Source organism: Fusarium tjaetaba (assembly GCF_013396195.1).
Source record: "Fusarium tjaetaba strain NRRL 66243 chromosome Unknown NRRL66243_c0000332, whole genome shotgun sequence".
NCBI classification, from domain to species: Eukaryota; Fungi; Ascomycota; class Sordariomycetes; order Hypocreales; family Nectriaceae; genus Fusarium; species Fusarium tjaetaba.
The window spans coordinates 1-25,167 of NW_023501528.1; the positions used below are offsets into that span (position 1 = coordinate 1).

At 50.7% G+C, this 25,167-nt stretch overlaps 10 protein-coding genes across 10 annotated transcripts; 4 read left to right on the plus strand and 6 right to left on the minus strand.

The window, feature by feature from the left end:
• Nucleotides 1-2: 2 nt before the first annotated feature.
• FTJAE_12340 (peroxisomal ATP carrier) lies at nucleotides 3-1,037 on the minus strand (the record flags this gene model as incomplete). The annotated part of the gene is made up of 3 exons (XM_037345376.1): nucleotides 3-244; nucleotides 311-858; nucleotides 937-1,037. 3 exons carry the CDS (start codon nucleotides 1,035-1,037, stop codon nucleotides 3-5), a joined length of 891 nt encoding a protein of 296 aa, XP_037200596.1.
• A 988-nt stretch (nucleotides 1,038-2,025) lies between these two features.
• On the plus strand, nucleotides 2,026-4,837 carry FTJAE_12341 (calpain-like protease palBory; the record flags this gene model as incomplete). Its single annotated transcript, XM_037345377.1, has 5 exons — nucleotides 2,026-2,043; nucleotides 2,179-2,474; nucleotides 2,536-2,746; nucleotides 2,801-3,114; nucleotides 3,208-4,837. 5 exons carry the CDS (start codon nucleotides 2,026-2,028, stop codon nucleotides 4,835-4,837), a joined length of 2,469 nt encoding a protein of 822 aa, XP_037200597.1.
• A 494-nt stretch (nucleotides 4,838-5,331) lies between these two features.
• On the minus strand, nucleotides 5,332-6,888 carry FTJAE_12342 (transcriptional regulator prz1; the record flags this gene model as incomplete). Its single annotated transcript, XM_037345378.1, has 2 exons — nucleotides 5,332-5,449; nucleotides 5,531-6,888. The coding sequence occupies 2 exons, from the start codon at nucleotides 6,886-6,888 to the stop codon at nucleotides 5,332-5,334; spliced, it is 1,476 nt and encodes a 491-aa protein (XP_037200598.1).
• Nucleotides 6,889-10,946: 4,058 nt separating this feature from the next.
• On the plus strand, nucleotides 10,947-12,370 carry FTJAE_12343 (zinc-type alcohol dehydrogenase; the record flags this gene model as incomplete). Its single annotated transcript, XM_037345379.1, has 7 exons — nucleotides 10,947-11,028; nucleotides 11,107-11,161; nucleotides 11,215-11,361; nucleotides 11,412-11,973; nucleotides 12,030-12,058; nucleotides 12,128-12,220; nucleotides 12,274-12,370. The coding sequence occupies 7 exons, from the start codon at nucleotides 10,947-10,949 to the stop codon at nucleotides 12,368-12,370; spliced, it is 1,065 nt and encodes a 354-aa protein (XP_037200599.1).
• Nucleotides 12,371-12,404: 34 nt separating this feature from the next.
• Nucleotides 12,405-12,821, minus strand: FTJAE_12344 (tRNA-splicing endonuclease subunit sen-15; the record flags this gene model as incomplete). The annotated part of the gene is made up of 1 exon (XM_037345380.1): nucleotides 12,405-12,821. One exon carries the CDS (start codon nucleotides 12,819-12,821, stop codon nucleotides 12,405-12,407), a length of 417 nt encoding a protein of 138 aa, XP_037200600.1.
• An 818-nt stretch (nucleotides 12,822-13,639) lies between these two features.
• Nucleotides 13,640-15,025, plus strand: FTJAE_12345 (uncharacterized protein; the record flags this gene model as incomplete). The annotated part of the gene is made up of 2 exons (XM_037345381.1): nucleotides 13,640-14,238; nucleotides 14,311-15,025. The coding sequence occupies 2 exons, from the start codon at nucleotides 13,640-13,642 to the stop codon at nucleotides 15,023-15,025; spliced, it is 1,314 nt and encodes a 437-aa protein (XP_037200601.1).
• Nucleotides 15,026-15,830: 805 nt separating this feature from the next.
• Nucleotides 15,831-16,217, plus strand: FTJAE_12346 (Yippee-type zinc-binding protein; the record flags this gene model as incomplete). The annotated part of the gene is made up of 2 exons (XM_037345382.1): nucleotides 15,831-15,929; nucleotides 15,984-16,217. 2 exons carry the CDS (start codon nucleotides 15,831-15,833, stop codon nucleotides 16,215-16,217), a joined length of 333 nt encoding a protein of 110 aa, XP_037200602.1.
• Nucleotides 16,218-16,517: 300 nt separating this feature from the next.
• On the minus strand, nucleotides 16,518-17,892 carry FTJAE_12347 (nucleotide-sugar transporter; the record flags this gene model as incomplete). The annotated part of the gene is made up of 3 exons (XM_037345383.1): nucleotides 16,518-16,788; nucleotides 16,842-17,731; nucleotides 17,809-17,892. The coding sequence occupies 3 exons, from the start codon at nucleotides 17,890-17,892 to the stop codon at nucleotides 16,518-16,520; spliced, it is 1,245 nt and encodes a 414-aa protein (XP_037200603.1).
• A 1,322-nt stretch (nucleotides 17,893-19,214) lies between these two features.
• On the minus strand, nucleotides 19,215-21,187 carry FTJAE_12348 (ferric-chelate reductase; the record flags this gene model as incomplete). Its single annotated transcript, XM_037345384.1, has 3 exons — nucleotides 19,215-20,282; nucleotides 20,343-20,543; nucleotides 20,699-21,187. The coding sequence occupies 3 exons, from the start codon at nucleotides 21,185-21,187 to the stop codon at nucleotides 19,215-19,217; spliced, it is 1,758 nt and encodes a 585-aa protein (XP_037200604.1).
• A 1,662-nt stretch (nucleotides 21,188-22,849) lies between these two features.
• FTJAE_12349 (uncharacterized protein) lies at nucleotides 22,850-24,964 on the minus strand (the record flags this gene model as incomplete). Its single annotated transcript, XM_037345385.1, has 1 exon — nucleotides 22,850-24,964. One exon carries the CDS (start codon nucleotides 24,962-24,964, stop codon nucleotides 22,850-22,852), a length of 2,115 nt encoding a protein of 704 aa, XP_037200605.1.
• Nucleotides 24,965-25,167: the final 203 nt, after the last annotated feature.

The following is a 25,167-nucleotide window of genomic DNA, read 5'->3' on the forward strand; positions in this document are numbered from 1 at the left end:
TCCTACCTCTCCTTTGTGGTCATGAGGATGCCTTGGACGATGAGCCCCTTCAAGATCTGCGGCCCAATACCCTTGAAAAGACCCAGGACACCTTCGTGCTCAATGATGAACTTCATCACCTCGACAAAACTGGTGAAGGGCTTGCCATTTCGGGCCGGTGGAGGCTTGGACTGAAGACCAACTTTGGCCACGATAAGTGGTTGAGTAGCAATGGTTGCGAGCGCCTTGGACATGGCTCCCAGTACTACCAACGACAGTCAACATATGCACGTGTACAGATAGTTATAATTCTTGTTTGTTGGAAACTTACAGAATGCTTCCGCTGGTCTCAGGTTGGTCTTGCCAGGGTAGAGGACGTCCTTTAGTCGCTCGTATGCGCCATAAGTGATGGCAGGGTTGACGACAAGGACGAGACTGGCCTTCAGACCGCGCCAGAGACCCGATAAACCATCTGGACCGTCGATGACCTCGCGAGCGGTGTCTAAGAGACCTTTGCGGTCGCTTTTGCTTGCCGTCTGCTGGCGCGTGGTAACAACAGCAACAGGAATGGTAAAGACCTGGGCAATGGCTCCGGCGACAGCACCCAAAGCGAGTTCGACCACAGTGGAGGGGTGGACGTCTGTCTTGCGAGACTTGAAATACAGGGTCCTGACAATGGTGTACCAGTAGAAGTAGGCAAAGTTGGTTGAGGCGACACCGATGAGAGAGCCATTCATGCCAGCATAGAGGCCCTTGACTCCATCATCGGCGACAATACGCGAGATGGCATCCCATGTCGAGGTGTAGTGTGGTTCGTCGGACGAGGAAGGGCCTTTTGAAGGATCGGGCTTGACTTGAACTTGAAGACGAGTCTTGACACTATTTATTTGGAGAGTCAGTCAGTCTTGATGCGCAGGACGGAGCAAAACCAAAATCATGTCGAAATACACAACTTACATATCAAGGGGGTAGACCAGCGCGTTCGCAAGAACAGCACCTGTAGCTCCAGCGACAGCGCGGCCCCAGGGGGAGATCTCAGGCTTTGATTGCGCAGCCATTTTGGACAAGCTGTGAACAGGTAGGACCTAGCTAGATCTTATCTTGTTCAAGGGCGGGATGGGGAAGGGGAAGAGGAAGAAGAAAAGAAAGAGACACACAGCTCACACTAAATGTCTAATCTATCGCGATGTTGTACTTGCTGGGTCGGTCCATGATTATCTACATGAGTATCTGTACCTCAGACAAAGATGAACGGTCCATCCGCTACCGGTTCGGGGCCGAGGTTCGAGTCTACCGGTCTCGGCAGATTTGGTGGGCCCCCGCCTGTGATTTCCAGTGATTTTGACCCGCGGGATGGAACCTCGGTTAGTGAGCCTCTTCTCTACTAGGTAACCTGACTCTGGGAGGGGGGACTCAGGCTTGTGCCTCCCTACCAACTGACTCACTACCTTAACTAAACAGCTAGGTAGCAGTGGTAGGTATAGGTAGTGATATCATGGACGGTCAAGGTAGGCCAATGACGTTATTATGGAGATCAGATGCACTGCAGATGAAGTGAGGTGATTTATAACTTTAATTCAACACGTCGACGTCAATGACAACGTCTGTTGCACAAGCCTTGCTCACAATCCAAGAGATAAGATGTATGTACCCTATAACGTCGTGGATAAAGAATGCTTAAACGGTCTGTCTGTCTATTTTGGAAAGTGTAAATCATATGGACATGAGAGAACCTGATGAGTACAAACAAAGCAAGCATCTCAAGACATTGAATATCATGCTCATCTCATTCTCTGAAGCAGCTCCTTTTCCATATTTTCCCTACTAATTACAGCGAGTGACAATTCTGGCATTGACATCCAGTCGATGCAGCAGAGCTCTTTTGAGTGGAGAACATACTGGGCGCAGCAAACAGTACCTATCAGCAGCCCCCACCGCGGGGTTCGCTGCTCTGTAATTGTTAGGTTATCTCGAGTCATTCATCGACTGTCAACGTCAATCAGTCAAGCCTGGCAATGATTGAGGCCATGTTTCAGTAAAACGGAAATGGAGAAGAGAGCTCAGGTCAGTATACCCTCAAGAAGACGCGTGCCCTTTCTTTCTCATCTGCCTCAGTACCATACCGGCGATCCTCCATGTGTATTACATCATGGCCCGTTAAAGCTTCATCTGTCAACTAACCCTATATCCATATCACAGGCCACTGAGTCTCTCATCCGAACATCGAGTGGCCAGGCGGCCCTCGACTATGCTGTTCAGGCTGCAGAGCTTTACATGAGAGCTGCCGGAGAGGTTTCGACCAAAAAGGATGCCGCTCGTTTGCGTTTGAAATGTCAACAACTCATTGCCCACGCTGAGAAGCTCAAGGCTGAGCTCACACAAACGCCCAGTGTCTTGTTACGAACCTCGAAACTTCACTCTAATCTCTTTCCCCCATGGACGAAAGAGCCCTCGGACCAAGAATTCCAGCTTGTCCCTGGCGATGAGCCTTTCACGTAAATAAAAAAACCCCTGTCTGATACAGTCTGCTGTAGCTTTTGACTGAGTTCTATATAGCGATAATGCAACCTTCACACTGTCACCGAGGCAGACTGCTACATTTGGTGGGTGGAAGCGTCCAAGAGACCTACACGACCATGTCGAAGCAGACGACGAAATTTTCATGAACTCGAGCAGCGGGTGCGACCTAGTTCAAGACGTGACTACGGATTGTTCTGTAGTAGCCAGCCTATGTGCCGCTATGCGTATCTTGACTGGTCGAAAGTCGGTAAGGCGTATCGAGATGAACTGCCTATGAGCGCCCACTGATAGTCTACAACAGATTCTCTCCTCCATCTTGTATCCTTTCGACAGTGCAAAAGGAACCCCCAAAGTTTCTGCTTCAGGCAAATATGTCTTGAAACTATACTTCAATGGCTGCTTCCGCCGGGTTGTGATCGATGAGCGGCTTCCGTCTTCCATAAGTGACCGAACTCTCTACGTTGTTGATCGAGTCAACCCTCAACTGATTTGGCCTGCACTCCTAGAAAAGGCTTACCTTAAAGTAAGAGGAGGATATGACTTTCCGGGGAGTAACTCGGGCACAGACTTGTGGGTTCTTACGGGATGGATCCCAGAACAGATCTTTCTTCAAAGGTGAGCACGTTTTTTTTGTTGCCCCCCCTATACGCACACAGCCTCCACAAACCTGCTTCACAACACGGACTCACCTCTCAATTGCTCTTATAGAGAAGATCTAGAAGTTGATAAGCTCTGGAGACGAATCAAGAATGCACACGACTCTGAGAACGTGGTGGTCACCCTGGGTACTGGCCGAATCTCTGCCGAAGAAGAGGATATACTGGGTCTTATTGGAGAACACGACTATGCCATCATGGATCTTGAAATGATTGGTGACAGCCGGAGGCTTTTGGTCAAAAACCCTTGGTGTGACGGACCGGTTTGGAAGGGAGGCGTTCCTCAGCCATTTGACGCCGAATCACCAACCCCATATGCCGCCAGCCCTCAACGCCAACCCCCCCCTTCAGTCGCTGGCTCTTTCTGGATGACTCTGGAAGATGTTCTCCAACATTTCGAGTCCATGTACCTGAACTGGAACCCTGCTCTATTTCCCCATCGCCAGGACCATCACTTTACCTGGCGCATGCCTCCCCCTGAGTTGTCTTCATCATTGGTTCGCAACCCACAGTACTCACTCCAGTCGACAGCTGGCGGGCCAGTGTGGATTCTCGTGAGTAGACACTTTGTGGACCAAGAGTTGGAAATCGCTCGGAACAGGACCGACTCAATGGCAGCTGCCTCTGGACAGCTTGGTTACATGAGCATTCTTGTCTTCGAAAACGACGGCCGCAGGGTGCAAGTAAGCGACGGTGATGTCTATCGTGGACCTTATGTCGACTCTCCTCAGACTCTCGCTCGTTTCGACACGAGCCCAGGGAGACGGTATACCATTGTTGTCGACCAGCACGAGTTTCCGCTACCAGACTACACCCTCACGCTCTCTTTCCTCTCCCAAGATCAGCTTGGAGTCAGAGAAGCTGAAGACGCAATGACTTGCACAAGGGAGGTTGCTGGCTCTTGGACCAGGAGGACTGCAGGAGGTAGTGCTGCTTGCACGACCTACGCTGCAAACCCCCAGTACAAGTTATCACTTGCTCAAGCAGGGCCTCTATCTGTCCTACTGTCAACAAATATGCCGGACATCCATGTGCATATCGATTTAGTCTGGTCCCAGGGCAAGCGGGTGCAGACACTCAAGGCTCGGGATCTTGCGGGCTCATCTGGAGAATATCGTCGAGGCTGTGCTGTGGTCAACATTCCACAAATTGATGCTGGATTGTATACTGTGGTGTGTTCGACTTTCGACCAAGGCCAATCGGCAGACTTTGTCCTCCGCATTTCATCCATGACGAACGTGGAAGTACAACCCGTACCCGCCGATGCTGCTGGGAGACTCCGCAAGACACTGAGCCCTTTCCAGCTCTCGGACGGTGAAGAAGTGAGGCGTGCGCAATTATCGGCATCTTGGTTAACTCGAATGAGTGTCACAGCACGCAGCGTCACAAGCCCAGGCATCGATCCCAGTAACCGACCTTCATCCACCCTGATGGTACGAGTTTCCGTGGCTCATGGATGGGATCCTGAGCGAACCACGATCGCAACTTCAGGCGACGGCGAATACGAAGAACTCAAAACAATCGTGCGAACCCCTGAGCTTGACATGGAGCCAGCAAGGATACGGCGGGAGGGCATGTGGCTAGTGATTGAGAGTATGGGCGCACCTCAAGTAGGAGAGTGCATTGAGATAGAGATTCACAGTGACGGACCTGTTAGTGTAGGGCCGTGGACGCTTGTCTAGCCAGAGTCACTGTGCCAGCCAGTGAATTTGAGCACTCGTACGTAGGGTCCATATGTCGCATTCCAAATGCGCAGCACGAGACGATTGAAAACATGTATCTCTGAGAGAAATGATAAATATATGTTCAACACAGCATCATGCTGAATATGAAGGAAGAACCGAACAAGGTGTACGCTCGCTAGCCAACGCCACACTTGCGCAAGTGGTATACCCCTAGAAAATGAAATACTGAACGAAATCTGACCCAACCGAGTATTTGAGATCCTGAACGCCTTGTCTGTGCCTCCAAATATTCACTTCGCTTAATCAATGACCTTTGGCAGCATGCGAGAAGCCTTCAGTTGCCCGACCCGTCAAATCGCCAGGTACTCATACATATAACGCCAAAGCAAAGAGCGCTTCCCATCACATTTCGGTTGGCGTAAATCGTTAATCGTGCTCGTTCAGCGTCCGCTCCCACCAACCAGCCTCGTATGCCAACCTACAACAGTCGCTTACGCCGGTGGGCCGCGTCTTCTTCGACCACGGTTGGGTCCATCTGGTCGCTGAGCAAGAACATCTCTCAGTTGCGGGTCGTCCTTGTCTTTGTCTATATGATGAACACGGACGTGTCTAGGAGCAGTCAGTATCATTGCCATAGTCGAGGGGACATATCTAGCTGCAGCACCGATATGGCATGGCTAATGAACATACCGCTGAAGATTATCCGGGCGTGGATATTTGTGTTCCCTATCCGGGCAGAAGGGGCAGACGTAGCCTGGGGAGTCATGAACCAGGCCATGTCTTATCATCTCATTCTTTCTTTTGAAGCCCTTACCCCCTTCACTTCTTGGACAGCCTTTGACCGGACAATAGTGTGGCCGTATAGATGAGTGTACATTCATGTGAGAGTTGAGGAGATACTGAGTCTGGAAAGGCGCCGCATTGCATCCGGTAACCGTGCACGTATATGAGCCGGAAAGAGGCTGCGGATGTGTGATTCCATCAATACTCATCCGATCAGTAATAGAGGCTGAGTTGATTGAGGTTGATGTGGCGGGGGTGGAAGCAGAGTGATCGGTATTTGGAGTCTCGCCAGCATTGCTACTACTGTATTCGGTCGGAGCGCGAGGGTGATTACCATTTGTCGGATAATAATGCATACTCGCACTTGGCGCAGAGTGAGGGGAGAGTGTTCGGTATCCATCTGGTGGTGAACGGGGCGACGATGGGAGATTAGTATTCAGACTGAACCTATGCCCTAAATTTGCAGCTGGAGAAGTAGGGAAAGTGGAGGATAGACCTGGAGGGACACGGCCAAGATCCTGCTCGGATGGACGCTCTGGATGTAAGTCTCGGAGCTCACCAAAAGTCGAACGAAGAGACGGGAGAGACTGTGATGGAAGAGTCTCCTTGGACTCGCCTGCTGGTGCGCGAACTCCATGATGAAGCGGCGGCAAGGGTCCATTAGAGGAAGATATCAGTGGCGACGTGACTCTATTACCGGAAATATATCGCGGTGCAGACAAACCGTTGATCGTGGGCTCGTCGTGGATAGAAAGCTGCCCGGTCGGTATAGATATATCGGGTATCGTTTTTGGGACCGAGGCGGCGAGAGACGGCGGTGCTGTCGCAATAGAAGCAGCTTGGAGAGCGTCAGCGGCCAGGTGCTGGAGCAGAGGCCCGCTCATTAGATTGCCGTCGACGGCCCGGTCTCGCCGTGGCTCTTCATCCGGCGAGTCGTCGTCGCCTGGAAGGCTCTCGCGGGCAGCTTCTCGTGCTATATCGGGATCGCGTCCATTGTCGAGATATGCGACTAGGACAGCATCTCCAGAAGTGGGACGAACCTTGTGGCGATTAGACTTGCCGCGACCGTCGATAGAGGTGGATTTCAGACTGACTTGAGCTGCAGGAATATCTGGGGGAGGACTTGGAGACGGCTCGAGCTTTGGACGAAGCGGGGTCATGAGAGGGCTTCCTCGAGGTACCACGTCATCCGGGTCGTATGTATCGACAACGAAGCCGAGATGGGGTTGTGGTGGTTGGTGCTGGTGGTGCGTAGCTGTGGTCATCTTTGTCGCGTTGACGGTGGTTGCTCAACTCGCCATGGCCCCTCGTGGGGGGGTTTAAAGCGTTCGGGAGCTCTTGATCAGTCGGCGGGATCTTGCGCCTGGTGAATGGCCGTGGTACGACTTGAACGGTAACTGCACAACCAAAGAAAGCTTGGTGAGTCGGAGAATGCGAAGAGAAGAAACGGTCGAATAATGATATCGTGAAATTGGAAGCAGATGTGCGCGCACCAGTCTGGGCAGACGACTTGCCAGCAATTATTCGTATACTAACGTTGGTCACTCAGCATGAGCAACAAATGCCACCCAGGCGGCGTCAAAATGAGAACAGTAAAGTTCTTGGCACCGGTCGGTTGTCCAGGCAGGTTGAGGTCGGATGGGAGTCGCGAATATGGCTGTAAGCGCAAGTTGGGTGGGATTTGCGGCGTAAATGCGGTGAACTTGAAGTGCCAGGCTGAATGCGAAAAGAGCGTGGCTAAATACGGTGGTGAATCTAGCCGTGGTAATGCGCGTAATTTGGGGGATGTAGTGCAGCCGTTGTCGATATGATAGTCGTCCAAAACGAGCGCTTGCGCGATAACACACACACACACACACACACACACAGAGAGAGAGAAGCGGAGTTGAATCGCTAGATATTCCGTTGTCGTTTGACCCAGGGGGATGTGGCCAGTAGTAAGACCGATTGAAATGATACTGGAAAGGGACTCTTTGATTGGCAAGATGAAGTTCGAGGTCAGACCTGAGGCGTCGATACCTATGTAAGGTAAGGTAGTAGGCAGGTAGTAGGCAGGTATGTGTGCATGTATGTACGGAGTATGTACAGCACAACAGGCAAGGTACTAAGGTAGCAGCTGAGAGGTGAATACCTTGGGTAGGTAGGTAGAACGTATGAGCAAACTCGAGTTACCGAGTTATTTCAGAAGGAAGGGTGCGGAGCAAAGTAAAAAATCCGGGGGATTGAATGTATTTACTAAGTTTACCTTATTCCTGGGATGGGAGCTGCCCGGAGCCCTACCTTACCTATCTATCCATGTACAGTAATTAAGTACATTGCTAACCTGCCCAGGCTACTACTGCTCATGGTCCTGCTCCTTCCTAGTGAGTATGGAGTATGCCTCCACTTGTTGACACCATGTTACGGGGTCTGAAGAGCAGTCCAGTCCATTTTTGAGCAGACGGACGGGACGGGGGAGGCTTCAAGTCACGGAAGATGGGCACGGGCAGTTAGTTACAGCAGCACAGCACAGCACAGTGCCAACTACGCCCCGAATTGAGGTTTGAATTCGGTAGGAAGAATGGAAGGACTGGAAGTGAGTGGGCACCTAAGAATGGAAGAGAACTTTCCCTGGGATGAGGAGTGAGGAGAGCATTCGCCGGGGCTGGGGTCCCGGGAAGGTTAGAAGGGTTCAAACTCGAGGGCCGCCATGGGCATGGGCATGGGCATGGGCATGGGGAAGATGCGGGATGGGGTAAAAGGTGGTAAATATTCGGCCCTTGGTTATCTGTAACATGTGGTAGGTCGGCTGAGGACAGGGGCGTCCGAGATGGGGCTCTGCTGTTGCGGCTGGCCTGGCAGGCCCTTGAGCCCTGAACCTGGGGACTGGACCTGGATCTTCACTGGCTGGACTGACTGGACTAGACAGAGTTGGGGGTACCTGGGGCGGGCACAAAATTTAATGACAGAAACAGAACGCGGTACGTCCGTCGTATGTCTGAGCAGCCTCTCCGCTGAATGGCTGACTTTGGTGCTCCTATGCTAGTGCAGGCCACCCGACAGCGCCATTATGGGTAATTCTGTGAGTAATTGGATCATTTCCCAAGTAGTGTGTCTTTAGCGAGATCTTTTTATTGAGTCCCTTCTTTATTTAATTACCTATGCACTCTTGACCGACATACATACATACATACATGAAGGTTGTGTGACGAAGGGACGGACTGGCCTCGATGATTTGGATAATTTGGATGCCACTTGTACCACAGCATGAGTCTCACCTTGAACTGCAGCGAGAGTCTCTCTAGCCCGAGATTTGTCTCTATATTGTCGCATCTGTCTGTCTGTCTCAGGTCGCTACAGACTCAAAGTCTTGAGTAAGGTACATAAGTCATGGCCAAAAAGAGAGGTCAAAATCGAGGATGCGTCCGCCGAGGCCTCCCTCCCCCTCTCTTGATACCCCACTGGGGTCACCCGTCTAAGCCTCAACGTCCACTGCCGTGTCGACATGTGTGTGTGTGATGTGATCTCAGCATTGGCACGAGGCCGAATGGGCAAAGACGTAGACTAGTCGGTATGTATGTATGCCAGGTAAGATAGTGAGTGAGTCTCGAAACAGTATTCGACTCGTCGTTTGGTCTTGTTTGTTTGTCCTTTTCATCGTTTGATATCTTCTCACCTGGCACCCAGCAGACTTGAAAATGACCTCGTGATCATTCGGAAGTATTTAGGCGTGATGATCCGTGCCGAGCCAAAAAGAGCCGCCTCGTCTGACATCCATTGTCCGTCCGTCAGATAAATATCTCGCGCACTCAACGCTCTCTGACGGACTGTCCCGCTCTATGAATTGCAGTCTGATTGGCTGACCCCGGAGACTGCCCCAGCCGCAGTACGAGGGGAAGTGGACACTTGGACAAAAGTGGGTAGCCACTTCAGGTTGTGGGGTATCCGACTACCGTGTATCGGATAATATCACGCACTGTCCGTGTCTCTCTTGAGTCGCAAGATTAGAAAAAAGGGCTGTTTTTTGCTATCATTGGACCCTCCGCAATTTTCCCACAAAAAGCGGCTCTCTCTCATCCTGGAACTGAAATGACCATGCCATGACCGCTTCTGCGTTGCCGGCCGCGGGAGCTGATATAGCAAGCAGCAAGCAAGCAAGCGATTGAGCACCCTTGACTTGGTACGTACTTCAATACAATAACAAAAAGGGCAAAATAAGCGAGGACTCGATGTGTGCTTGCATGCTTGCTGGCCTAGGTACACTGTACAGTAGCAGGGTATGTCCATAGGGAAATTAAACTCAGAAGGACAAAGACAATTGATTGATTGATGGGGCTTGGTTTTGTTCTAGAAATCTGACAGAAACTCGCGACTTAAATGACGCAGTGAATCTGTCACATCACGGTTACATGCTTCTAAAGCTCGCTCCCGTCCCATTATCGAAATTGGGCACAAGTGTCAGTCAACCAGCCTCTAACCTGACCAATGATTGGCTTTCTTCGTTAATCAGACACACTCAAATCAACTGTCTAGGCCTAGTCGAGGGTGCCCCGGGTCTTAGCCTGAAGTCTGCTGTGACTGACTCGTTAACCCATGGTAGTTGGCTGACCACATGAGAAGCTGCGAGACCACGATGTCTCTCTCTTAAGTGCCTTAGTACTTATTAATGCCCCTTATTATAAGTTCGACCAGTAGATAATAATGCATTCAATATTTGACCATTTGATACTATCTAACTGATTAAAGTATCCAGATCATTGGTTCCAGTTCATGGTCTTTCCTCTACAAGTATGTCCAGTTTCATAACCACCAGATACCGAATTTGGCCCGCGGGAACTGCTACAGTAGCATTCATCCCAGGCCTTAAAGGTATATTTAGTAGGTACCATGGGTCGCCAATGGAACCAAATCATGTTGGCCTCTAGACTCTATTGACTGTAGAAACGACATGCTCATCGCCTTCATGGCCACGAATTGAGAACTTCATTGTTCCAAGCACCTTTCACATCCAAACTTCAGCCCATGACATGCAGACCAGTCAGTTGCAAGTTTATCATGATACCCCACTGCAATACTACGGATACCACAAATCCTGCTATCTTCCGCCGATGGCGGAACACGTAACCCCCCCACCTCGGTCCTCACAAAACTGCTAATGTATTTGATCTTTAATAAATCAAGTTACAACAACTCAATTGGTATTTCTTTCGAAGCAACTAGCCCCCTGAGCGAGGAGTTTGCTGTGCAATTGACGCCAACACAGACAGGCAACTATTCGTAGTCACTTGTCTAAGCCAATCTCACATCATCGTTAATGACCTTGACAAACCCGTAAACCAACATCATGTCTCTGCCATCAACCATGAAGGCCGTGGTTTTCGATGGTCTGTATAAAATATCAGTGCAGAACAGGCCAGTGCCTCAGAGTATGTTGACCAATCACCCAGCTTCAAACCCGTCATTATTGAATGAGAGCTATTTCGACTACAGCTAACTCGATTTAGTTCAAGATGAGAGGGATATCATTATCAAAGTTCATGCCGCTGGCCTGTGTGGATCGTAAGGGCGTCATCGTCTTCAAATGCTGCCCCATCTGCTGACTAGAGCCCCAGGGAACTTCACATCTACCGTGGTCATCAGCCTTCAGATACTGGCTTCATCATGGGCCACGAGTTCACCGGAACGGTCGTCCAGATTGGGTCGGCTGTAAAGACAATCAACATCGGTGACAAGGTCGTTGCTCCCTTTACAGCTTCCTGGTGAGCTCTCTCCTCCGCCGTCTGGTTCTCGTGCTCATAAGAAACTATAGCGGCAACTGTTTCTTCTGCAACAATGGTTGCTCAGCCCGTTGCGTTGAGAGCCAGTTGTTCGGCTGTGAAACTCTTGACGGAGGACAAGCCGAGTACGTTCGGATTCCCATGGCCGATGGAACTGCCGTCAAAGCCCCCGGGACTATCTCAGACCAGGCTCTCCTTCTCATGGCAGACATCTTTCCCACCGGATTCTATGGTGTAAAGAGCGCCGCAGAATTGATCCCTTCCCAGAACGTCCAGGATGCCACACTAGTCGTCATAGGTTGTGGCCCGGTTGGTCTTTGTGCCATCCTAGCAGCCACTCATTTCAAGCCTCGCCACCTCTTTGCCATCGACAGTGTCGACAGTCGTCTGGAGCAAGCTCGAAAACTGGGTGCAGAGCCTCTGAACTTTGAAACAGACAGAGCAGGGCTAGAAGCTCGAATAAAGGAGGTGACGGAAGGACGAGGGGCAGATATGGTTGTTGAAGTCGTTGGCCAGTCCCCAGCTCTAAGGACTGCATTCGATATCGTGCGACCTTTTGGTGCTATTAGTAGCATTGGTGTCCACAACAAGGAGGTATGGTAGCAGAAGGGAATGGTAGCCAGGGGACAGGAGCTAACATCACAATGCAGATTCCGTGGACGGGCGACGATGCGTATACGTATGTAGCGCCTTGGGATTCTCTGTGTATTGATCCGAAAGGAGAGCTGACTGGCTGACACTGTTGCAGAAAGAACATTCGAGTGCAGATGGGTCGCTGCCCAGTCCGCAGCGTCTTTGACGAAGCCCTCAAGTTGCTGGAGCAGAAGCAAGACCAGATTGGGTGAGTTTTTGAGCTGCCATTGGAGATGCTCCAACAGCTAACATCACCGTGAGCTTCCTGTTCGACCACATCATGCCGCTCGCAAAGGCCCCTGAAGGATACGCTCTTTTCGAGCAGCGTAAGACGCAGAAAGTAGTATTCACACTGTAATGCAAAATACAAGCCCGGATCAAAACGTCAACGATTAGTTTTGTCGAGGCTTGACCATGCCCTCATGCATCAGATAGTAGACAACCGTGGAATCGTTATGCACGATGGCTAGAACGAGCCTCTTCTCTCGTGGGCCATTGCGCTCGATAGAGTCAAACATGTCGGAGAATCTCTTGATAGACCATTTCTCTTCGGGATGCACCGCCAACACCCATTCGAGCTCTGGTGTCTGATCCATAGGCTCGCCGGTGGTCCTTTCACGCTCCAGAGCAGCGATCTGGTCATCAGGGTGGGTGTAGAGCCGTTTCGGCGGCAAACCTCTGATCAAAGGTCGCTGAGCTGTCGTTTCATGGACTTTGAGGGAGACCCAATCATGCTGATATTGCAGGTTGTATGCAACTGCTGAAGTGACGTTTGAAACTGGGTCACTTGAGGGATCCATGTCGAGCATGACTATTGCTGACCCTTATATGGTGTCCACGTAATGAGTGCCAAGGGAGGCGGATGATGAAATTCGATACGGATCAGGACCAAGATGCAGTGTGTGCGCGGAAGCCAGTTATGCGTGTAAAAGGACGAGGCGCGGCTCTAAGATGAGGAAAAGAAGGATCCGAGCTTGAGAAATTGGAGGGGGAATTCGCAACAGTAGCGAGTGACGTTGTAAGAGCGGGTGATGCAGATTCGAGACCTTGTCTTCCGTAGGTAGGTACGGAGAGGTAAATGTTAACTTTTTTTTATGGATCGACTGAAGGTGGATAACAACACCTATGAAGAGTGGGGACATGCACGTCCAACGGACCGCGGACCTTGATGATTGAACGAGAACGAAGTGAACTTCCGTTTATTCACATTCACATGCTCGTTCCCTGAGAATTAGGGTCGTTTAGACTTTTGAGTCTCAGGAACTTGGCTTCGCCTGTATGTAATTGACCAATAGTGATCCCCCCGGCGTTGCCGTGAACCGTCAGCAGTAGCTTCAGCGGAGTAGCTCGATACCTGGTACCTAGTAGCGATTGACATCCACTATCCACGTTGGCATTAGACCCTGAGAAAGGATCTAAGATAAATGGGCAAGTCCCACCGTTGCTAGGCACGTTGATGTGGATCACAATCGCATTCCATTCTCTCTATTATATCTTGGTACCTGTATAGACGTCTAGACATCTTGATTCACTGAGCCAAGCACCAATTGCACGCGATATCAATACTCGTCATTCAACTGCAGCTCTCCAGGCGCCCAATCTAGGGTCGCCAAGTCGCATAGCCACCATGACAAACTCTGGGCAACCTTCCTATAATGGCACAGATACCGAACCCTTTCCAAGCCTCGATAATGCGTCACCAAACCCCGACGATACAAACATAAACGCCGACTCTTCATCTGTCCTCGAGAATCGTCCAGCGGCCTCTTCATCTTTGAGTGGTCGTCTACGCAGAGTTTCCCAGAGTTTCGAAGTTTCCGGCCCCCCTGAAGGGTTTATGGCCGCTACAGGAACCATCGCAGCATCCATATTCTCGCGACAGACTGTGGCGCGAAGGCCATCAGACACCTCGATACCGATGCAAACAAGCCAGTCCCTTGGGGACACATCCAGACAGAGCACATTCCCAGCTGTCAACGAAGAGCCACCCGAAGAGAAGGCGAATGCAAGCGTCGGGTCCCCGAGGCGAAACTTGACTGGCGAGCCTGTTGCGGCGGCCCCTTTCGACAATGGATATCATTTCCCCCCAAAGCATTCGTTTGGACAGTCGACGAAACTTGGGCTGATCGCTTTCTGGAACTATGTACGAACACCAACCGGCTTTCTTGTTACCATATACGGTCTGAACGTCGTTGCCTGGGGCGGAATGCTCTTCTTGCTGCTTTGGTAAGTTAAATGATTTGTGTCTCTTCTCCTCAAGGTCAACCAACCAACCAACCATGCTGACAAACAATCCAGCAATGCTTCACCCGCGATGTGTGTTCCGACTTGCAACGACATCAACTCCCCCAGGCGCAAGTGGATAGAGTGGGACTCCCAGATACTGAATGCTCTCTTCTGTGTTACAGGTTTTGGTCTTGCTCCATGGCGCTTTCGTGATCTGTATTTCCTGCTTCAGTATCGGTTCCAGAAGAAGGAAGTTGCCCTTCGACGATTGGCAGGCATTCACCGAGGATGGTTCCGTCTCCCGGGGTCCGATCAGATTGATCCTCAAATAGGGCCCCATAATATCTCGTCTGCGCCCGAACTAGCCTCATCACTCGCCTGCCCATTTCCAGAAGACAAGATCCCCGACGCTCCGCTGACTGGCGTACGCGCCCCGCCAACACCCGTCACGAGAATGGACGCCGTCATCTGGCTGATGGTATGGAACACGTTTCTGCAGTGCGTCCTGTCTGGATTCATGTGGGGCCTTAACCGTTACGATCGCCCCAGTTGGTCTACAGGTCTTTTTGTAGCACTGGCTTGTATTGTCGCGGCCATTGGAGGGCTTGTCATGTTTCTCGAGGGGAAGAAAGTGAAGGGCATTGAAGGCGTCCCCATTTCAGAAGAAGACCAGAAGCTACTACAGCAAGATCGGGAACGTGGTGTGTGGCATTACAACAATATCAAGGACAAAGACCTGGCTGCTGAGGAAGCAAAGAAGAAGAAAAAGGCAAAGGCGAAGAAGTGATGCTCTTGTTGCACATCTGTTGGACATGTCCAGGCGTAAACGGCAAATCCTTGGTTAGTTAATCATGGTAATAGGTGGTGGTTTCACTGATTTCATGTATGTGGGCTATACAGTAGCAACAGGCGTTGGGTGGCTTTGCCGATGGCGTAACCATATCGTGCGTATATAAAACTAAATGGGATACAACATCAAACTGAGTACTTGGGTACCTTAGCCACTCCTCGTGATATGTGCGTTCATGGATGGTTGCTTGTGTGTTTGGCAGACTAGACCCGATGAGAGAAACAGTTCTCATGATTATTTCCATGCCCTTACCGACTAGCTACCTCTCACTGCGGCGCCAAATGTCTCAAACCCAAAACAACAGTGGATGTATAGAGGCATTCATCATTGAAGATTCTTTGAGGCATTCTGGAGACTGTGATATACAGCCATTTCAACTTGAGCTCACTAACTAAATAAAGACCGAGACACTCTTATCTGACTTAAGTATTATGCAGACCCCGCTTCCATTCACCTTACCCCGGCCCCTACCGTACCTCCGGACGTACCCGCATTAGCTAGCTCCGGCCTCATGACGTGCCATTCCTTAGACTAGTAGGTACCAACCTACCTACTGTTACCTCTCGTGAGCCTTCTCCACTGTTCCTTCATCATCAGCTTTCCCTTGTCAACTTATTAGACACACGCAGCAAGTTCACGGTACATCTCGACAACTTCAACTCTGCGCAATATCAGTATATAAGCACCTCCGGTACCCCTTCCAGTTTGGCATTGCCCTTCGACCGCCTCAGGGCCCCGCATCATGGGGCTAGCTTACAACACCTACCTGAATAGCAGCAAGATCTACGGCTGCAAGACATGCAAGGCCCATCTTGCTAACCATGAGGATATCATCAGCCGCGTATGTTGTCCCCCAAATCCCCTGTAGATTGCTGTCCGCTGACGCCGATACCAGAATTTCCGCGGTCAACATGGCAAGGCCTATCTCTTTCACAACGTCGTCAATATCGAGACGGGTCCTCCGAACGAACGTAACATGACGACCGGTCGACACGTAGTCCGTGATATTACATGCCGTCAGTGCAAGGAGACCGTTGGATGGAAGTATGATAAGGCTTACGAATCTTCGGAGAAGTATAAGGAGGGAAAGTTTATTCTTGAGGCTGAGCTGCTATGTAATGTTACTTGAGGCTTGGCTGTCGAGGCACCTCCCAGCGTGCTCATTGGCTGCTTTTGTCTCAAGCGTTATCTGTATATTGGATGCACAGGCGTTGACTGCATTTTTGGGTGGCCTAAACACTGCTTTTGACCATGACAAGGACAAACCAGACATAGTTGAGTTTCTTAGCCATTGGATCTGAATTTCAATATGATAAACTATTCGACTAAATCTTATACTCCAAACCTGGACGCCGTTCGAACATGCAGATGATTCCAAAACTTGGGCTCAACTTGATATGATGTAGTATCACAGCACAGAATGTTTCACTTAACGGTGCTCAATGGGCTCCTCGGGCAAGAGCTCCTCGACCTCTTCATCTGGGACTCTGAGGAACTCCAGAGGAGGCTGAACGATACCGTTGAACAAGAAGGTGAAGTAAACAAGCAGGGCGAAGCCGACAATTTGGAGCCACTTGAAAGTCTCCCAACCCAAGCCAAGGGAGACGATCCAGATGAAAAGGGTTCTGCAAGTGTCAATGGTAGATCGAGAAGTAGCACTGACGCTCCGTGTAACGGACAAGCCAAAGAAGTTGAAGCCACTGGTAGCAATGTCAGTGTTTGTTTATCCAAATCTCATTGACGAGATACTCACCCAATGCTGATCATGATGAGGAAACTAGAGATGAGGACCTGCTTGTTCTCGGTCATCTGGCGCCAGCCCTCGACAATATCAAAATATCCATATTTGCCAGCTTCAGTGGAGCCGATAGTGGCATGCAGAACAAGCATAGCAAGGAGGGTAACACTGAAACCGAAGAGGCCCTCCCAGCCGACCACTCTAATTGGGTCAATTGTAGATCTCTCCAGGAGATATTCCTCGAGGACGAACTGGGTGGCTGTAAAGATCTGGGCACCAGCGATAAGCAAAACACCCACAATGGCTCTGGCAGCGTCTGAAAGACCTCCATCAGTAGCCGAGTCCTCCTCGGGCTGTCCAATGGAGTTCTCAGGCTTCTCATCAGGCCAAATAGCTCCGGCCAAGCCAACGACTGCGACACCCAGGACGACACCGACGAGGGCCAGCCACTGGAAGAGATGCAAGTGTCGCTTGAGGAAGACGACGCTGAAGAGGCCGACGAACAAGACGAGAGCACCTCGTGTCATTTGGTAGATGGAGGCAGCAACCATGAGAAGTCCAGCGTTCATGAGCGTGGTACCGCAGATGTCGCAAATAGCGGGCAGAGCAAGCAAGGTAACTCGGTATCCCCTCAAGATGGATGGGCCGGTGTGAAGGAGCTTGGTGCGATCATCGGCTTGGGGTGCAGCTTCAGCATCGCCATTCTCCTCGGTATCAACAGCTTGATAGCCTCGATCTTGTGGTGCAGAACCATTGAACCGTCGCCAGAGAGCCATGAGGCCAACGACCAGCCAGCAGCCCATCTCGCCGATGAACATCTGGGCGGTTTGGAGAACCGGCTGGTTAAAGAAAGCGCGCTTCCTTGGACTGTCATCGGGGCCACAGTTTCGAACACATTGGTTGTCCTATGGAGAGGTGAGTCAGTTACAGCTCTTCTAACATGGATGGCGGAACAGCGGATGCGCAGCGCATGTCGTCATACCTGATACTTGGTCAACAAGGTGTTGCAAACACCTGTGAGCAGCATCATGGCTACGAGAAATGGGATGAGGCTTCTGGACGCCATGTTGAAGAGATGGCCGATTACCGACGGCCAGACTTCAGTGGTTGATGATGATATTCAAAGAGTGAATGTGGAGGATGAGGGATGAGACGGCTAAGAAGGTCAGCCAGAACTGATAAGAACAAAGAGCTGATAAGCTCCAACCTACTAACCTGCACTACTCCGTACCTAAAAAGGTAAGGCAAAAGGCGGAGTAGAGGTACGTAGCGGTAGCACAGAGGGATGCAAATGCAGGGTTCAGACACTTGACCCGAATGCGGAGTCGTCGCCTCACTAAATGCATGCACTACCTGCATTAGCCCTTAGATCCATATCTGGCGCCTCACGTCTCCTCATGTGAGTGCTACGCGTTACGCGTTACCTCAAGGTACTTGCTCAAGCCAAGTCGATGTACCCTTTATTCCTTGGTGGAGAACCTGGCTTAGTTTATGCGGGTCCCAGCGAGACAAGCGAGATCCCAGCCACCAGATTTCTAGGAGGGTGACTTGTGCATAACTCTGGCCGTATCACAATTCACGAAGCTGTTATCGGTTCTTCATTCCCTGCTCAGATCAAGTGCCATCGACTCTAGCCTCCCACCCACATTTGTTAAGAGCTTCTGTATCCAATTTCGACAGGGAACACGAGCCTGAGTGTCTCAGCGCTGGGTCAAATGATGGTAATCTCTAGAGATCAGAGTCAGCGCTTTCGGTCACCTGCCGAGACGGCACACGAGTCACTTGATCAATGCCACGTTCAGACATACATCCAACACGGTCTAGTGTAAGTGAATAGTGGATAATGTACTTCGAACTATGCGTTGGTGGTTGACGATTGAACAGCAAGTAAACAACCTCTCAACCCTACAAATCGCCCATATAATAAATAATTTGAGGAAAAAGAACAAAGGCTTGTCTTATTGTCATCCAACAACACTTTCTGAGTACATCGTCATCAAACTTAGCCCAAGCAAGCCTAGCCGACACGGCCATAACATTTGTTGGTGTCGATGAAATTTCGTACCTTTATTCATCAATCCCATCACATTCAGTACAAGACACATTTATTATGGCCGTTACTTGTTTTAGTGCTATTGAGTGCTGGTCCTCCAAAGGACACAAAAGGAGCGTAGATACACCTCGATCTAAAGTACAATACATGAAATTGATCTCAAAATTGAGCCTTGCCTCGCAAGATGTCCAAAGATGGACTGGAAACATCTGAATCCCTAAAAACTCCCAGAGTTCGGATGTGAGAGCCAGTGCTGTTGCTCATGGCTGGGAATTATGGACTGGACTAGCCAGAAAATGCCAAAACTCCCAAACACCTCATACCCGCTGTCAAGCTTACCACGTGAACGCCTCCTCGATGAAATCGATGTGGGATCGGTCCTGGCGGTTTCGGACAGCCAGGCGAACCTCGTCACTAAGAGCACCAGGGCCACAGACTGTAACAGCCATGGCACCCACCTGGTGCTCTTGCTCCATACCCAAGAGAGTGTTGATGTTGGGTCGTCCAGGGAACATCTGGACAGTGGACGAGGGGCTGTGGATTTCCTTGGTGGAGCGTGGCTGGCTGACAAAGAGCATGATTCGGAGAACGTCCCTTCTCTTGTCCATGCCCAAGATCTCAGTCATCCAAGGGCGGATCCACTCCAGGTGCTCGGGAGTCTGAATGGTCCAGACTAACAAGATCCTTCGAGTTGCGACAGTACCCTCGGAGTAGCCCTCAACAAGATGCTTGATATAGGGGACGGGGTGAGTGATGCCGACACCTCCAGCGAAGAGAACCACAGTACCGTAAGAGTCGAAAGAGTGGTGTCCACCATAAGGGCCCTCGGCGAAGCAGCTTGTCTCGAAACGACCTCCAGGGGCAGCGACTGCCTTCTTGTAGAGGCTGTCAGTCATGCCGGTTCTGCCCCGGATGATGAAAGAAACCCGCTGTTGTTGCATAGCCACAAGATCTTGGTTAGTAGTGGCTAATCGGTCGCTCTTGACATCCTCGACGCCATCGTACCAGGCGACGGAGAAGGGGTGAGATTGCCAGTAGCTGATGGCGGGCATGTAGAGATAGGCATGTTGTCCAGGGGCGGCGTTCCATGGGCGAGCCAGAGTCATGGTCAATCGGACGGCATTTCCAGGCAAGGCTTCGACAATGGTTCGGGAGCGCGAACCTCCAACGTGAGAACGAATGACACGCCAAACACGATAGGTGCGGTCAAAACTCCAGAGAGCAATCACGGCATAAACGTAGCAGAGCCACTTGAACAGACCAGGGGATGCGGACAAGTGATAGTACAATCCCACAACGGCGGCGGTGGCTGCAAGGATGTGGAGAGCCTTGAAGATCTCATAAAAGGCATGGCGAAGAGGGCTGGAGGCCTGGATGCCGAGGAAGACAAAGGAGCATGTGGCCTAGGAAGCGTATGTAAGTAAAAGTTCATTTACGTGATCGACGTGAATAAAGTGACTTACAACAAAGCCGGGAAGGATAAAGTTGCCCGCAGGAGGGGTGAAGACCCAACCGTTTTTACCATAGTGGGCAAGGGTATGAGCGAGAGCCTCAAGAATGACAATACGGCCAAACCAGCGGTGGATCAGGTTGTAGGTGTCGAAGGAGATGTTCAAGAGGGGGATGAGAGGGTTGTTTCGTCCAGCCAGAAGGAAGAGAGGGACCTGAAATGGAAATAAGGTTAGTGGCATGTACTAGTGAGATTTTGGAACGACCCAAGCCAAGCACTATAAAAGTGCAATCATTCATTGGCTTGGCGATCCTTAATATACAATGGATGTAATGCAATGCAATGCAATTCAATTCAATAGGTTCATACCATGTTGACAGTTGAGAGGACACCAGTGCGGTTGCGAATGACACCGCAGGCGGTGACCATATCAGCGGAATAATCGATGTCGATGACGCACCAGACGACATTGGAAACAAAGTAGGACACGAGGAAAAGCAGTTGGAAACGGGTGGGCAGAGTTCCAACGTTGATGGCCTTGCTTAGCTGGATTTCGCGGTTGTGGCGCTTGCTGAAGACGGGAGCGTAAAGAAGGTGGCGCTTCAGGGCCGCAAACTTCTGGTTCGGGATAGCGAAGTAGCGCTGCTTGTCGTTGTTCAAGCAAGAAACATGTCGAGTAAGTCGGATAATTCGCTCGCAGACCTTCCACACGATAACAGCAGCAGAGACAGCACCACAGACGATCATGAGGTACTTGGATAGGTTTCCATTGGTTGTTTCGGCGATTTCTTTAGCGAGTTGTTGCTCGGGCGTGAGCTCGTAACCGCCTCGCGGCAGCAGTGAGTTTCCGGCACTCATTGCGACTGAAGAAAGAATGGAAGGGAAAGACTGAGAAAGAAGGAAAACAATGAGGTCGAGGTGTCGAAGTGAAAATTTGACAAGAGGTTAAAGAGAGAAAAAGAAAATCCTCCCCTGGAGGAATTGAGTAGAATGGTCGAAGAAGCGGCGGCGAAGAGAAAAAGAAGAGAGAAAGAGAGAGAGGGCGCTGTCGACAGTGATGGGGCCAAGGGACTGTAATGTAGCCAGCCGTAGCACTCACAACACCAACAGCAGAAGGTGAATAAATGAGTGAAGGGACGAGAGAGAGCGTGTGTGTCTGAATGGAAACCAGCTCCGAAACAAACAATTCCTACGCCTTCTTTAGGAATGAACTGAAGACGTCAAGGTTGACGAAACAAGACAAGGCAAGGAAGAGTTTTGAAAAAACGATTGCGGAGGCCAAGGGAGGGAGGGATAGTATTAAGAGTGAGCAGGGGGTATTTTGCGAGATAAATTGGGTCTATACTGAATTCCCCAGCAATCATGGCTCAAGCAGATCATATTCAAGGCCGCGTGTAGGCTTGTCGTAGAAACAGTGGCCATGCAGCGTCCCTTGCTCTCTCATTTGCAGCCCAGTCCATCAGCTGGCTATACCTTATCCCGCTTCCTATCCCACTGAGGGGGCCCATCTGCCAGTGAACAGCCAGCTGCAACACGACGACGCTGACTGACGGGAGTTACAGCTGGGGCCAGCTGCGAGACCACTAGGCCTAGCCTCTAGTCTCAGGGGCATCCAGTTTCAAGATACTCATCGACACATTCAAGATTGCCTGATCCAGCCATGCCATTGGGCGAGCCTGCACAATCTAGGAACCCCCAGCGGCTCTATTAGCGAACTGGAGCAGGCTGGGCCCAGTCAGCGTCTGCGTTGCAATTGCGCGGGACACGATGCATTGAACAGGGGAGATGACCGTGGCGCTGGCTCCGAGTGGCGGAAGGACATCTGATATCCTAGCACCGCGGGGCACAACTGGGATTCTGAAACAAGGGCCTTCCAGCTTCTGGGTACAGGTAGGTAATCAGTTTCTTGGTTGTTCGAGGGAGGTGACAGTGAAGTGAATGCTTAGGGGATTACATCCATATGATCTTCTTAAAACTTCAACGCCCCGCTAATTTTAAACTCTCTTTTAGGACTTTTACGATAAATACTTTAATTTTGCGAGTCTTTCATCTCTCTTACACCGGAGGATACTCCATTTGTAGCCCTCGCAAGAACGTGCGTTGTCCACTTCCAACTAAACACGACTCAGCGGCAATGCAATAAATAGGTACCCGTAAAACTATGGACTCCATTTGCTGATCAAGTCTCCCGAGATTGTTCTCAACCGAACCTAACCCAGCCTGACCCAGCAATGACATCGAATGGCGGTTTCAAGTGCCTCATGCCCCACCATGACCGATGTTATCGTAACCGTTTCCGCGGCTCCTGAGAGGCGGAGGATTATTCTCCAGTCAAAGCCTGAGACGAGCACTGAGACGAATTCATTACATGTGCATATACACATGTACGTACGTATGATCCCTGGCTGCCAGCACCAAGAAAACGAAAAAGCAAAACAAAAGATAAGGCGTAAATCAAAACTCTATTAGAGTGATTGCGTATTGTCCCTACATCCTAATCTAGTTCGGGCTCTATCAAGCTCAAAGTATACTGAGTTCGTCATCCATATCGTCCTCTCCAGACTCTGCCAATGATGTTCCTACAGCGGCTCTGTCAGGCCTGTTTTCCTGCCAGGTCCTTGCAATATCCAAGCGCTTGACTCTCTTCACTGTCTTGGTATTTTCGCTACTGCTTCTGTCGCTGTCGTCAATACCATGCGTTCGTCCCAATGTTTTCCTGGGGCTGCAGTCCATCGTCTGTGCACACTCGCCAAGCTCATCTCCGCTGTCTTGCTCTTCGTCAATATCCGTAATGCTGGTTGCGCTCGTATCATTCTCACCCTCCCTGTCGGTGCCGTCCGTATCATCATGATTGCCAGCATCCTTGTCACTTCCTACCGAGCTATCTTGGTCGTTTCTGCGCCTGAGATTGCGGCCCGTCTTCCCACTCAGGCCTGTCGTCCGGGCTCGACTATCTGGTTGACGATCTGTGCCTGTTCTGTAGCTCGTTCCGTCTCGACTTTGGTCTTGCTGTCTCAGCTCGCTTTCTCGTTCCTTGCCGGGGCTGGGGAGGACCCATTCGCCGATCCCTTCCTCCCACTTCCAGCCCGAGAACATCGTGCTTGTTTCGACGACTCCCTTGCCAGCGGTGGGAAATCTTTCAGCAAAAGCAACATCTCGGAGGTCCCTCGTTTTCTGTGCCAAAACAAACGCCCCGTCAGACACCAGACCTTCTTGAAACCAACCAGGCAGCCTCAATTCATTTAAACGTGTACGAATCTCAGACAAGACGTCGTGGCAAGCCAGGCCACATGCTTGTCCCCGGTATTGTGCAACAGAGCAAGCCAGCAAGAGAGTTTGTCGGTACTGAGGTTTAGTTGGTGAGCCGTTTATTGCTGTCAACGGTTTCATGCAGTCATAAATCGCCAGATTCCTCGCTGATAAACTGCCCACTTTCCCGTCGATCAAACTCGTGGCCAAGAATCGGGCTAAAACGAGTGTCAAAAATCCGCTGCTTCGAAACGCCCCACGATGAGTTCGTTGCTGTGTGATGCACATTTCGAGTGTGAAGAGTAGTCGTCGAATGGCATGAGTTTTCCAAGGCTCTTCATCACCCATATCAACACCCAATGTCCATATCGCTGCCGTCATCGCGGCCAGAACACTGATCAGTGTCTGATCTTCTGTAGGCTGTTCTATCTCGTTCGCTTTACCACTGTCCAACAGAAGCTGGTGCAGAGCCTCACACATAAACTCAACGACTGAGGGAACAGGTTTTCTGGAATGTAGCAGGATTTCAATTCCTCGCATCCATACTGACTGAAACGCCCGGGATGTCAGCCAGGTCAGAGATAACTTCTTGGTGTTGATAAGGTTCGAGAGACAGTCCCACGATGGGCCGATTGTTCCCCGACCTTGCAAGCTTCTTACTATAACACCCAGAGGCTGGACAGTACTGCTCTCGATCAAGGTGCTTGACGTACCACGAGGTGCTGCCAAAGGAAGTCTCAGGCTTGAGACAAGTCTCGCGGCTTCTGCCTTACAGTCAAGACTGAGACAGAGATCGGCCAACAGTCGTACAAACGGAGGCTCGAGGAGACCTTCTGTCACAGCTGTGGCCAAAAGACATAGAGCATGCGCACGGACAACAATCTTGAGGGGTTTCCAACCCAGACTTGAAGTACCAAACCCCTCGAGTTGATCGTAGAGTTCTGCCGATGCTTTAGATGATTGCCACTTGAAAGTTTTCCCTTCCTTTGCCGCAGTCTGACGATCCCATTCCTCTATCATGGCAATCGCATCTGGTATCCTGCGAAGACACATTCCTAGCAACGACTTCGGATGTGTTGTTTGGGAGACAGGTTCGGTTGAGGACAGCAAGCCATGCAGCCAGCTGAAAATGGCATCGTATATGCGATATTCACTATCCGAGACAATCCGGCGGAGGGATTGCAATTCTGCGACCAGTGATTTTGTTTCTGTAGCCGTGGACTTTGAGCTTGTGGGTGAAGTCTCAGGGGTCAAATTGTCGCATCTGAACTTGCGCATGACTGGCGTCGTAAACCCGAGTCGCCCAGCCCCTGGAGGACTACGTTCAATCTTCATGCTGCCGAGAGTGCGAAATGCGCGCGGCGGTGTCGACACAGGCGAAGTCATTGGTTTTGACTGATATGTTGTTACTCGGCGTCCTCCATAGGTGTGCCGCACTCGCTTTGACGATTTCGTAGTTTCATTCTCTGTGTTCGTCCGTTTCGTGCGGGTTGTTGTTGTCGTTGCCGTTGGTTGCCGGGCCTCATTAACTAGTTTTCTTAAAGCAACTAGACGACACTGAAGTTGCCGTAGTAGACGCTGGCATCTTG